General features: G+C 40.7%; 1 protein-coding gene across 1 annotated transcript in view; it reads right to left on the minus strand.

Moving 5' to 3' along the window:
- Window positions 1-189: 189 nt before the first annotated feature.
- Window positions 190-12,642, minus strand: part of GORASP2 (golgi reassembly stacking protein 2) — a 44,993-nt gene continuing 32,540 nt past the window's right edge. The window contains exons 6-10 of the mRNA XM_049773445.1: window positions 10,493-10,625; window positions 8,386-8,509; window positions 4,001-4,084; window positions 2,868-2,978; window positions 190-1,311 (exon numbers count right to left, since the gene is read on the minus strand). Of these exons, the coding sequence (XP_049629402.1) occupies window positions 974-1,311; window positions 2,868-2,978; window positions 4,001-4,084; window positions 8,386-8,509; window positions 10,493-10,625 (790 nt within the window). The 3' untranslated portion in view covers window positions 190-973. The remainder of the gene's footprint in view (window positions 1,312-2,867; window positions 2,979-4,000; window positions 4,085-8,385; window positions 8,510-10,492; window positions 10,626-12,642) is intronic.

Consider the following 12,642-nt stretch of genomic DNA (forward strand, 5'->3'; position numbering starts at 1 on the left):
ATATAATATGCATTTAATTTCATTCAGTAAATCAATTCCACTTAACTTAGCAGTTTCTTAGAAAACTTAGAGAAAGCAAACAAACATGAGACATGACAAATGACATTTAAGATGTGTGACACAGTGAGTCACAAGTGCACACGTGGCAATTAGGAGTTGGGACCTCAAGGGACCACAAGAAGAATAAAGTAAAATGACTGTGATTTATTGCTGTATTTATGCTTTTCGGTTATAGCTATAAGTAGCCACAGAGTGCCACCTTCTGGTTGAAAACTGCGTAACATCTCCTTTATTTATATTTTTAAATGTCATTTTTCGGTGGGCGTGTAAAGCATCAGCAGCAGTTACAAAATGTTGTCTGAGTAATTTCGAGAGCTCCAAACAAGGGTCTGTGGATAGGCTGAATAAAAAGATGTTCAATTAAGAGTGCACATTGTGAACTTTAACAGACATCTTCACTCGGATTTTTGTGTAGACCTTAACAGAGATGGGATTCAGAGACCAAAAAGTAAAACCAATCTTCCTTTCCCAGTTCACTCAGGTGGTCTGGCATTCTTACAAATGGTTTACAAAATACAAGAGACATTGCATGAGAGTACTAGGCATAAAATATTTCTTTTTCTTACAGAGGAGCAGCAGGGAGGTAAGGGGCCTTGAGAGTGCCTTGTCACCCCTTTCCCAAAGATGAACACCCCAAGAATGGCAGTGGAAACCTGGCAGCAAGCCACCCTCACAATTTTTTTTTGGTTGTTTTAAAATACAAGTACTTTCTGACCTTCCCCTCCCAGCCCTGGCAGCCCCATCCTGACTTGGCAGGAGATAAGCCCACATCCTCTAGCTTAGTTTTCCCTTCGGAATTATTTACAGGATGCCTACAGATAGGTACAAACTAGTATGAAATTAATGGTAGTTTGCATTTCCAGACTCGCTCCGTGGTTACGTAGGCACACGTCATGCCGCCTCCAAGACGGGTTCAAAGTGAAGGGGACTCTGAGGCATTTGCATCCATCACTGCAGACACAGGCTTCTCGCTGGGTGGGGCTGACTCGCCAACTCTGTCCTCCACGGTGGTGGGGGCCTTGGGGATGGGGGACGTCACATCCACAGTGAGTGTAGGGGCAGCGTCTGCCTTTGCCGTGGCGGTGACAGGGCCAGAGGGTGGGATGCTGGTCGGGGGCAGCAGCTCCCCAGGGCCTGCTGCAGAGGAGAGCTCCGGACCCAAAGGGAAGGAAGGGAGGAACTCGGATGGCATGGGAAGAGGTGCAATGCCAGGTAGGTTTCGGGGAGGCAAGGAAGGAATAGGTGGTAGACCTAGGACAGAAATGGCACAGATATCACACATCCTCCCAGTACTGAAAGGACAGCTCTCATCCTCCTGTAACTTGTCTTTCCTGGCATTTTACTGAAGGCACTGAAGCTGAGGGGAGAAGACAAACTCTTATTCCAAATCCCCAGTGAGAAGTTTGCTGCAAAAGCAGCTGGCTCGGACTGGGCTCCTAGCTTCTAGCCCACAGGCTGTGAGGCTCAGTCAGCTCAGGATGATTGTAGAGCAGGGAGGGACAGCCACATGAATGGCAGCTGGGAGAACCTGAAGCCAATCAAAGAGCGGGCAAAGAGGAGGAGCAGACACAAGGCTGGAGTGCAGCCCCTGTAATAGCCTCACCTGGACCCAAGTTCCTAAGAACCTAAGTTAGGCCTGGGGATGGAAAGCCATTTAGTTCAGTGGTTTACGCTGAAGATCTGAAAATGCAGAATGAAGGAAAAGCATCACTTCTAGAAAAGCTGGTTCATACCTCGTTTATAGCGAAATTACTAAACTAGAGAAAACCTTTATGCTCTCAGTCTAGGGCAGACTAGGGTAGAGGAAGAAGCCAAGAAGAGAGGGCACAGGAGGTAAGACAAAGGGAGCACTAACAAAGTTGATGTTCTTTTGAGCTTACTAGTACTCCCTTTGCTTTTGGAAACCCTGATTAAAAGTAAATGGGTTATTGAGATGGGTATATATGAAGACATATAGCTGGTGTATAGTATCCAGACAGAAAAGGCACAGTGCACACCAGGGTCCTCATGGGCCAACTAAGATAAGCAATTAAAAGTCCGCTCTGGGGGCCAGAGAAATAGCATGAAGGTAAGGTGTTTGCCTTGCATGCAGAAGGACGGTGGTTCGAATCCCAGCATCCCGTATGGTCCCCCGAGCCTGCTGGGGGCAATTTCTGGGCATAGAGCCAGGCGTAACCCCTGAGTGCTGCCAGGTGTGACCCAAAAACCAAAAAAAGAAAAAGAAAAAAAAAAAAAGTCCACTCTGTCATGTAGCCCTCTCCAAGTCAAAGGTAATCTGGGTACACATTAACTAGAGCAGATTTATGTATCACTCTGTTGCTTCATTTTCATCAGCACACAGAATCTGAGAGTAAATACTTGGCCTAGGTGCTGTGCTATTTGCAACTAAAGTAAGTTTTTAATCATACAAACATTTGCTAAGGAAGAGTAGTGATTAAATAACAACCCCGGCCAGCTGAGCAAGGGTGATGTTTCATAGCTAAGTTTCTGTGCTGGTCTCACTACTTCAGTGATGGCAGCTGTTCCCGATGAAACGAGCTGCAGAGTTCATTCACCTCTACCTGGGTGAACTGTTCCCTGCACTGTCCAGAATACCCTCCTCAGCCCACCCACATAAGTCATCTGGGCTGCCAGGAAGCAGGGAGAAGAAATAGCAAGAATAGAGGAGCCAGGCAAAAGACATTCACAAAAACCCTTTGGAACTGATTTATCCCTTCCTAGAAAAAAACTGATATAGAGAGGATTGGCTATCCTGGATAAAGCTTTTTATTAATCAGAGCCCTAGGAGCGTAAGATTGGCAACATACCCGAGTTTATAAGTTCTGGTAAGCTGACACCTGGCATGACGTGTGGCGTGGGAAGGTTGAGATTGGGGAGGGCAGGTAGGTTAGGAAGTCCTGCTGGTAAAGGTATCAGACCTGAGGAGAAGGATGAAAACAGAAAAGATCATTTCATCAGGGGGGAAAAATTTCCAATCCCTATATACAGAGCAAACTACTATCTATTTCAAAGCGAGGACATTAAAAATCTACTTCTTAAGAGGCAGTTTGTTTTATTACAACACCAACAACCAAATCTACCAAAACACATCATCTTTCTGTACATAAGTGATAGCAAAGCTAATAGGTTAAAAAAAAACACTTCTAAAAGCCTGGGAACAAGAGTGAGCATGGCCTGAGTGTTTGGAGAAAGGGGCTAAGTTATAGCAGCAAGTATGGCTATACACAGAACTGTGGTCTTTGTATGTGGCTGAGGTCTACAGTCTCAAAAAAAGTTTTTTTAGAGCTGAAAGTTTCAGACGCAGAGTTGTGGAATTGTGTACAAAATTTCTGAGTACTCCTCTTACTCAAAGTACCCATGCCATATCCCCTTTTTCTCTGGGTATGTGACTAGACAATACATTTGGTTAATGACTTAAATCTGTATTAAGGCAACTCAAGTCTTATAATTACTGGCTTTTACAACCCAAGTATATTTGATCAATAAAATAATATTCGATCTGTATTTTCTGGAAAAAGGACTTACTTGATCTTCACTGGGAATAGTAAGAGGAATAAAAAATTATCTTTATGCCAAAGCTGCAAATAAAGGGCGCTCTCTTCCAGGACACAATGTCTATTCACATCAACAACTACCAGAGCCTGAACTTGCAGGTGCTGAAGTTCTGACAGACCTGCCCCAGATCAATGTTGCCCTGGGGTTGGGGACTGGGCTGGTAGTCCACCAAGAGAAAGAGCTTAAGGCTCAGCAGGTAAGGAGCTGATGACTAAAATATTGTTGCCATTTGTTTATCATCTATCACAAAGTAACTGATGAAACAAAATAAGATTAAATGATATACACAATTACTATGTAGTTTGTATGAGTAATATTTTAAAGAAGCAGAGTATTAATATTTTATTCAGCTTTGATGCACATCTCTAGTTTTTCTACCAATTACCTGGTAATGTAGTAGCTGGGTTCAATGGTGACACAGAAGCAAGGGACTGGCTTACTTGTGACAATAATGGTACGGTTGGTACACCTAAAATAAAAGCATCGTCTTTAGAAAATAACTCTAACACAGCAAGCCAAGAATGAAGAGATCAGAAGAGTCTTCAGGAAGCTCCTCCCCATGCTCAGATCTTTGGTGGAGTCTGTCAGTCCTGTCTCTGGGCTGTACCAGGGGCCATCAGAGCACATAGGTCTACAAGGCCTTTTACAAAAGCTGTTATGCTAGGAGAGCTTCAAACCAACCCCAGCTAAATTCACTGGACAGTTTTACACTAGACCTAATCAGGGTCCATAAACACTGTTTCAGAAAAATCAGAAATGTGAAGCTCCTGCAGTGTATACAATATTTGGTATATGCAATTGGGAAAGTTTTTGCTTTCATCAGATTCTGCGAGTTGGGGATTGGGGATGGGGACAACTCTGGCTATGCCCAGTGGTGCTTGCAAGTGGGCTAGGTTATGTGTTGTCATGGTTTAAATTCAGGTCAAAGTTAGTGGTCAAGACCAATGAGTAATTTCTCTGACCTTTCAAAAACAAACTTTTACATTTCTAAAATTGGAATAATGTGGAACAATAGAATTAAAATTGCATATGGATAACAAATATGGAGGCTGACAGAAGTAAAAGCTCAGTTCAGAGTTCAAATATGTGTTACATATAGGGAAATCTGAGTTCAATCTCTGGCAACAAATGAATAGAAATAAAAATCTAACCATAAAAAAGTTGTTCCTGGGGCTAGGGCACAGCAAGGAGGACATTTGTCTTGCACAAGGCGACCCAGGTTCAATCCTGGGCATCCCATATGGTCCCCCAAGTCTGCTAGGAGTAATTTCTGAGTGCAGAGCCAGGAGTAATCCCCTGAACACTGCTGGGTGTGGCCCAAAAAACATTAAAAAATAAAGTTGCTCCTTGGCTTTTTCTTCAAACCCATGTTGTTCACTGAATATATGTCTTGTCTGCCTGGCTGTTTCTTTGCTTGTCTACTTCCATTCTAGAAAATCCTGTGTTTCTCTTTCTTACACTTCACGGCTTTCTAAATTTATTTCAATAAAAACTATTTTAAAAGTTTTTTCTCATATTTCTGTTTATGGTTTACTCAAGGTGAAATTTTTTTTTTGTTGTTGTTGTTGTCATGGTCAGGTTTGGAGGCTGCTGGAACCCACCACATAAGGAGGTGCTCTGCCTTCAGTCCAGAATAAAACCAGTAATGTTAGCCAGAGTCTGGTCTTATCAAGGTGAGATGTTGATTCCTCTTTCATTCTTTTGAGGAATGATTGGTTCATTTGTTTGTTTTTTTTTGTTTTTTGTTTTTGACCACACTTAGCGGTGCTCAGGGGTTAGTTACTTTTGGCTCTGTGCTCAAGAATTACTCCTGGCAATGCTCAAGGGACAATATAGGAAGTTTGGGATTGAAGTCAGGTCAGGCGCTATGGCTCTGGCCCGACTACTGTATTTCTATCTTTAATATTAAAGAAATAATCAGGGCTCTCAGACCACATTTTGTAAGACAAAAAAAATGAATTACTGTTATGTTACAAGAAAACTAAAACATTAGGGAATAAAAAGACTGAGAGCTGGGATATAGCATTGAACTAATCTTATTTGGAACAGGAGTGGGAGTTAGGCAGACACGTTTGGGATGTTGCCTTGTGGAATAAACCAACTCACTTTTACCAAGTTTATTCAGTACTAAGATGGTCTTCTGCTGGGATATAAGAAAACAAATAATAGAATTATAAATGGGGCTAAAACACTCCTTCCAACTGTAATTATGACTAGGAAAGGAAATAACAATGTTATGAGACAACAATGTGGGGGCCGGCATGGTGGCGCTAGAGGTAAGGTGTCTGCCTTGCCAGCGCTAGCCTAGGATGGACCGCGGTTTGATCCCCCGGCATCCCATATGGCCCCCCAAGCCAGGAGCGACTTCTGAGCGCATAGCCAGGAATAAACCCTGAGCATTATTGGGTGTGGCCCAAAAATAAAAAAATAAAAAAAAGAGACAACAATGTTCTAAAACTGAAGTGTAGCCTAACTGATGTGAATGCTACCTGTATTTTCTTGTTTCCTCAATAAAATTTGAAGGAACAAACAAAACAAAAAAAAAACACCTCAACCAATTAATCAAGAGACTGGAGAGATAGTACAGTGAGGATGTTTACATTGCATGAGATATATCTGGATTTGATCTCTGCCACCCCATATGGTCCCTGAGTTCTGTCAGGAGTGATTCCTTAGTGCAGAAACAAGTCCTGGGTACAACCAGGTATGGCATCAAAACAAAACAAAAACCAAACAAAAACCCCCAATCAAGTGAAGAGTAGAGAACAAAAAAGTATGCTATGGATTAATAAGTGGTAAAGCTGAATGGTAGGGTATATATATTATTCTATTAGTTTTTGTGTTTGATATTTTTAATAAAAATTTGGGGGCCAGATTGATAGCATAAGTGGGTATTAGGACATTTGCCTTACAAGTATCTAACCAGAGTTCATTTGATCCCTGGCATCACGTATGTTCCCCTGAGTAAATCCTAAACAAAAACATAAAAATTTGAATTATACCTTGGGAAAATATTCTGAATATAAATTAGAATTCAATAATAAAATATGTTAATAAAACTATGGCATATTTATGTATTTAACAACTGCTGGAACATAATATATTCTTAATATTAAAAAGACAAAGAACTTAAGAGATAGGATTTTTGGGTTTGTTTTCTTGTCAGAAATTAAACTTAGAAACTCACACACTCAAGGCATGTGCTTTATTGTTTTGTTTTGTTTTGGTTTGGTTTTTGGGCCACACCTGGCGTTGCTCAGGGGTTACTCCTGGCTGTCTGCTCAGAAATAGCTCCTGGCAGGCACAGGGGACCATATGGGACACCGGGTTTGAACCAACCACCTTTGGTCCTTGATCGGCTGCTTGCAAGGCAAACAACGCTGTGCTATCGCTCCGGGCCTGGCATGTGCTTTATTGCCGAGTCAAAGTACTTTTTTAATAGCTATGGTTTTTTTTTTTTTGTCACGCACAGTGGTGCTCAAGGGACTAACTACATGCAGTGCTGGGGATTGAACCAGCTTTGGCTGTGTGCAAGGCAAATTCCTTAACTGCTCTACCATGCCCTGATTCTTTTAAAAGGAACAACATTGTATCAATATACCAATGTAAGTATACTCTGTGATATACAGAATATACTCAACAATGCTACTATCCCCCAATGAAACAAACAAAAAATCTGCATGCAAAACCAATATACAAATTTTGTTTTGAACAAAGTTTTATGAACAAATGTCCATAGTAGTCATTGTGGGTGATAGAGCAAAAAATAGAAACTGTCAACTGATATAAAATGTATGTATCTATAACTATACAATGGAACCCAAGATGGAATACTCCTATGGAATAATGGAATAATATATAAATCTAAACTCATAAATGGAACATTTAGCTCTAGAAGTGGGTAACATATTCTTATGAACCCTGTAAAATCATTCTTTTTTTTTTTTTGGCTTTTGGGTCACACACGGCAGCACTCAGGGTTTACTCCTGGCTCTATGCTTAGAAATCGCTCCTGGCAGGCTCGGAGGACCATATGGGATGCTGGGATTTGAGCCACTGTCCTTCAGCATACAAGGCAAATGCCTTACCTCCATGCTATCTCTCCAGCCCCCTCTGTAAAATTACTCTAAGTAAAATAAGTCAGTTATGCAAGACCACACACATTATATAAAATGTTTATATTAGGGAACAAGCTAAATAGAAAGTTGGCCAGTAACTGCCTTGCAAAATGGATACAAGTTTCTTTGTAAATAAAATGTTCAAAAATTGATTGAGTTAGTTACAAATATACAACTGCAAATGTACTAAAAAGACTCAATGGGTACACTGCAAAGTATATGAATCATACCTAGGTAAACTGGGGAAAATAACTCATCCAAAAGGATTTATTTTTTAAAAAGGATAAATAAGTCAGAAAAGGAACAAAGAAAAGGAAAAATAGGTACATGATTACAGGGAAAGACTAAATCTATAAAGAAAAAGCACCCGGCTCATTTTTATATTCCCAGGGCCGACTACTCAGAGGATGCACAAGTATTTGTTTGAGTAAATAAACAGAACTTTGAGGTACAATTTGTATGATCCAAGAGAAGCTTAGAGTTTAAAAACATGTTGATAAAAAGTCTCTGCACCTTTTATAGCGGTATTAGGTGTCATGAGAGTGCATCTAAAGTTTCTAGAGAAAACTGGCATTAAAAGTTCGTATCTGAGCTGGCAGAAAAGAGTATCATGTGTAACGAAACAATAAAAAACACATTTTGTTCTGCACACCTGTACTGAGAACATTACTGACAGCTGGTGGAGTAGAGCTAATAGACAGTCCAGACAGACTCTGCTCAATTTCAGTAGTTCCTGGGGTCGACAAGGATGGAGGATTAACTGAGGACAGCTGGACCTTCCAAAAAAAAGAACAAAAGTAAATCACTGAAATTTATTTGAAAGAACTTTTCCTACAGATAAAAGCATTTCTGCCTTAAGAGCCCCAATTCCCATACCTGGCAAGGACTATGCGCAGTACACTGGTCCCAGCTTAACACTTGAGGTCTCCCAACACAGTCTCTAACCCATTACACACTGTTCTATTTCCACACCGGGAGATTCCACTCTTTCCTCTTATCTAAACACCCCAGACACTAAAAGCTAAAAAATAATGTTTTCTTCCTACTAAATGTTCAGTTAGTTTATTGTTCTTTTTTTTTTTTTTTTTCCTTATTGGCAATACCTGAAGATGCTGGCTCTGCACTAAGAAATCACTCTTGGCAGTGCTTGGGGGACCATAACCGATGCTGGGGATGGGGCCTCGCTGGCTGTCTGCATGGCAAATGCCCTACTTGCCAACTATCCCTGGGCTGTTTTCATGTTTCATTGTTTTAACTTTCACTACTCATAAGAAATGAGGAAGCCTTATTAACATGACAGGTTTTTTGGGAAGTCTCTGAAATTTCAACCTCATGAACATTCTTTTCTCAGTAATTCTCTAGCTTTTGGGATGTGAATCTACGAACTGCAGAGAAGGGTGGACCAGTGGTTTCAATTACGAAAACCCCAATTATGCCAGCTCCATCATCCTTTGGCACACTCTGACCACACTGACTTGCCTTCTGACCCTTTTTCCTAGGTGCTAATTCAACCACTAGTGTTTTGAAATCACCATTAATAGGTATGTCTGGGATGGAAAGCATTAATTAGGGAAGCAGCTATGGGAATAACACACAAGTTCTGGTGGTGTGCCATAGGCGAGGTGGAAACGAGCAAAGGAGAGACTTCTCAGAGTTCCTGGTACTGAGGATGTCAAACTGCATATCATAAAACAACAGCAGCAGCTGTGTTTTTTTTAGGAGGGGTCACACTGTAGTGTTTGAGGAGCCACTCCCAGCTTTGTGATGGTCACTCCCAGTGGTGCTCAGGGATAGTGCTGGGCGTCTTCTGAGTTCTTTCCTGGCCCTGCAGTAATATTTCTTTCACAATCACAGCATTGCTTTTGGGTCTGTGTTTTATTTAGTTATAAAGATAAAAGTTAACTGTCTCGTGATTCTGCAGTGGAAACATTAAAAAAAGAAACAACCTATAAATTGGGGCTTGGAGTGACAGCATAGCAGGTAGGGTGTTTGCACTGTACACAACTGACTTAAGGTTTCCTAAGCCATACCAGGAGTGAACCCTGAGCAAAGAGCCAGGAGTAAGCTCTGAGTACAGCTGCTTCTCACCCCCACAAAACCCTTTGTGCAAACATCCCCTATTCCTTAAAAGACTTACCTTGCTCCTGTTAGGTATACTTAGCTTTCTCTTTCCCAGCTGTTTCTTGAAATAGTAAGTTCTAGCCACCATCACTTTCATTCACCACTCACTCGGCAGCCCCTAGAATTTGATACCTGCACATTGTCAACGCTCTGAACTTACTTGAGTCTAAGATGTGTTTTGTTTTCAATCCTTCTCTAAAGGATCTCCCCTAGCTGACTATGCCCTTCTTCTAGAAACAGTACTTTTCTCTAGCTTTCTTTACTAGACTCTGCTCACTTATCTGAATACCACGGATTAAAAAAAATTTTTTTTTTCAGTTTCATTTCTCTAATCCATTCAGGGCCAATTTGAGCCAATTCTGCAACAATATTTTCACACTCTTTGGGTTAAATTTAATTGTCTTTTCTTTGCATCATGATGGCATCCAAATCTGCATGTCTAGCCTAGTCTTCTTTCTTAAAATTCATGCCCATATATTTAACCTCCAGCAGGGCCTGAGGAAACCTCAGATTCACCACAATCAATACTTAACTCATCATTTGCCCTATCTCAACTAGTGCTTTCACTGCATACATCAATACCTGAATTGTCCTGGTGCGAACTGTATGATATAGGGAGGCAAAAAAAATTCTCTTACCTCTGTAAACCCATCTTTAAGAGGAGTAATAGGCGTATTGGTCATCTGTCCTGGAAGAGAAATTTTCTTTCCTTCTTCAAATGGGCGAGTAGGTATTCGATGCAAATATCCATATCCAATGCCACATCCTAGGCTATGGAAACATTTTTTCTTAAAGTCATTGTTATCAGTCATCACTTGCATTTCTATGAGGCTTACATAACAAAATGTCCATTTAAAAAAATCTTTATTTAAACACCTTGGTTACAAATATGATTGTAGTTGGGTTTCAGTTATGTAAAGAACACACCCGCCCTTCACCAGTGCAACTGGGAGAGACTGAGGGGACCTGTCAGCTTTGCTTGTTTCTCTTCTCTTCTGTCTCCTGAAGCTCTCCTGAGAGGGCCAGGAAGGGCCCAGCAAAAATGTCTTTTCTTATTAGAGATCTTTTCTGACCAACCTATACGAAGTTGCAGCCTTCCTCATATCATGGATAATGAACTTACTTAGCTTTTTCAAGCATTTATCACTACCTAACATATTGCATATTTATTTATTTTCTGTCTCCACAATTCAACATTAAGGTCAGAGGAGAGGATTTGTTTTGTTTATTTGCATTAACATTTGCTGACACTCGACTCTTATTGGTTAAATGAATGACATATTGCTTTCTAGTTGAAGAGCTCCAAGTACTTCCATAAGATGATGTTATTTACAGATACCATGGTTCTAACTCAGAGGCTGACAAATCAGTCACGTATAATCCAGAATCCTTCTAATCTGTCCTAATACCAGCAGAGACATACTGCTAGTAAGGTATGATCACAGTACTTTGGAGTCTGTTAGATCTTCCATTATTCTTTTCTCTAGGGGAGGAATTATTCTCTGCCATGTGTGCAATTCTTCAGATTGTCAATAGGGACTTAAGGCTACCCAACCAAGAGATGCTCATGATCAAAGTCAGGTCTATTACCACTCTTAATCCTCAGCCACAAATCCTAGATATAATAAAAGCCAAAACCATCCTCATCCCTTCAGCAGAATATTGATGAAATTGCCAATTAATTAATCGTTCTTCCTAGAAATCCCTTGAGTTATTGAGTCTTCTGTCCAAATCTGCTTCTTCAGCTGTGTTCTTAATTTTGAGTGACCTTGTAACAATGGATTTATTATATATATAAATATATATACATATTTTATTTAAACACCTTGATTACATACATGATTGTGTTTGGGTTTCAGTCATGTAAAGAACACCACTCATCACCAATGCAACATTCCCATCACCAATGTCCTAAATCTCCCTCCTCCCCACCCAACCCCCGCCTGTACTCTAGACAGGCTTTCTATTTCCCTCATACATTCTCATTGTTAGGATAGTTCACAATGTAGTTATTTCTCTAACTAAACTTACCCCTGTTATAACAATGAATCTATGCCTAATTATAAGTTTCTACTAGTTGGAACCGAAGAACACCCAAGATAACAAAGCAGTTCCACTGTCCAAAATTTATTCAAATGCTCAGGAATTACTCCTGGTGATGCTTAGGGTACCATATGAGATACTATGGATCAAATCCAGGTCAGCATGTGCAAGGCAGACATCCTACCTGCTGTACAAGGCTCCAGCTCCTCACCACAGTGAAGTGGTGAGGAAGAAGCTTCAACTTCTGTTACCATCCTGATTGCTTTTACTTCTAGATACTTCTTATCTAGATTACTAAATTACTAGATAAATTTAAGTCTTGTAGGTACTCTGTAAAGGAAACTGTTTACTTGCATGAGTATTATCTTCACCTAACGCTGCAAAAGCAGCAAGTCAGACCAATTACAGCTCTTCCTTATCAGATTCCACAGTGCTATTTCATATTACAAAATTATTTTATTCTGGGCCCGGAGAGAAAGCACAGCGGCGTTTGCCTTGCAAGCAGCCGATCCAGGACCAAAGGTGGTTGGTTCAAATCCCGGTGTCCCATATGGTCCCCTGTGCCTGCCAGGAGCTATTTCTGAGCAGACAGCCAGGAGTAACCCGAGTACCGCCGGGTGTGACCCAAAAACCAAAAACAAAACAAAACAAAAAAATTATTTTATTCCCTATTCTCTCATTTTCTTACTATCAAAACTGCAATTCCTCCTGAAGTCCATCTCAGATAGATTAAAGGAAGAAAGTA

This window comes from Suncus etruscus, chromosome 5, assembly GCF_024139225.1.
Source record: "Suncus etruscus isolate mSunEtr1 chromosome 5, mSunEtr1.pri.cur, whole genome shotgun sequence".
Classification (NCBI taxonomy): domain Eukaryota; kingdom Metazoa; phylum Chordata; class Mammalia; order Eulipotyphla; family Soricidae; genus Suncus; species Suncus etruscus.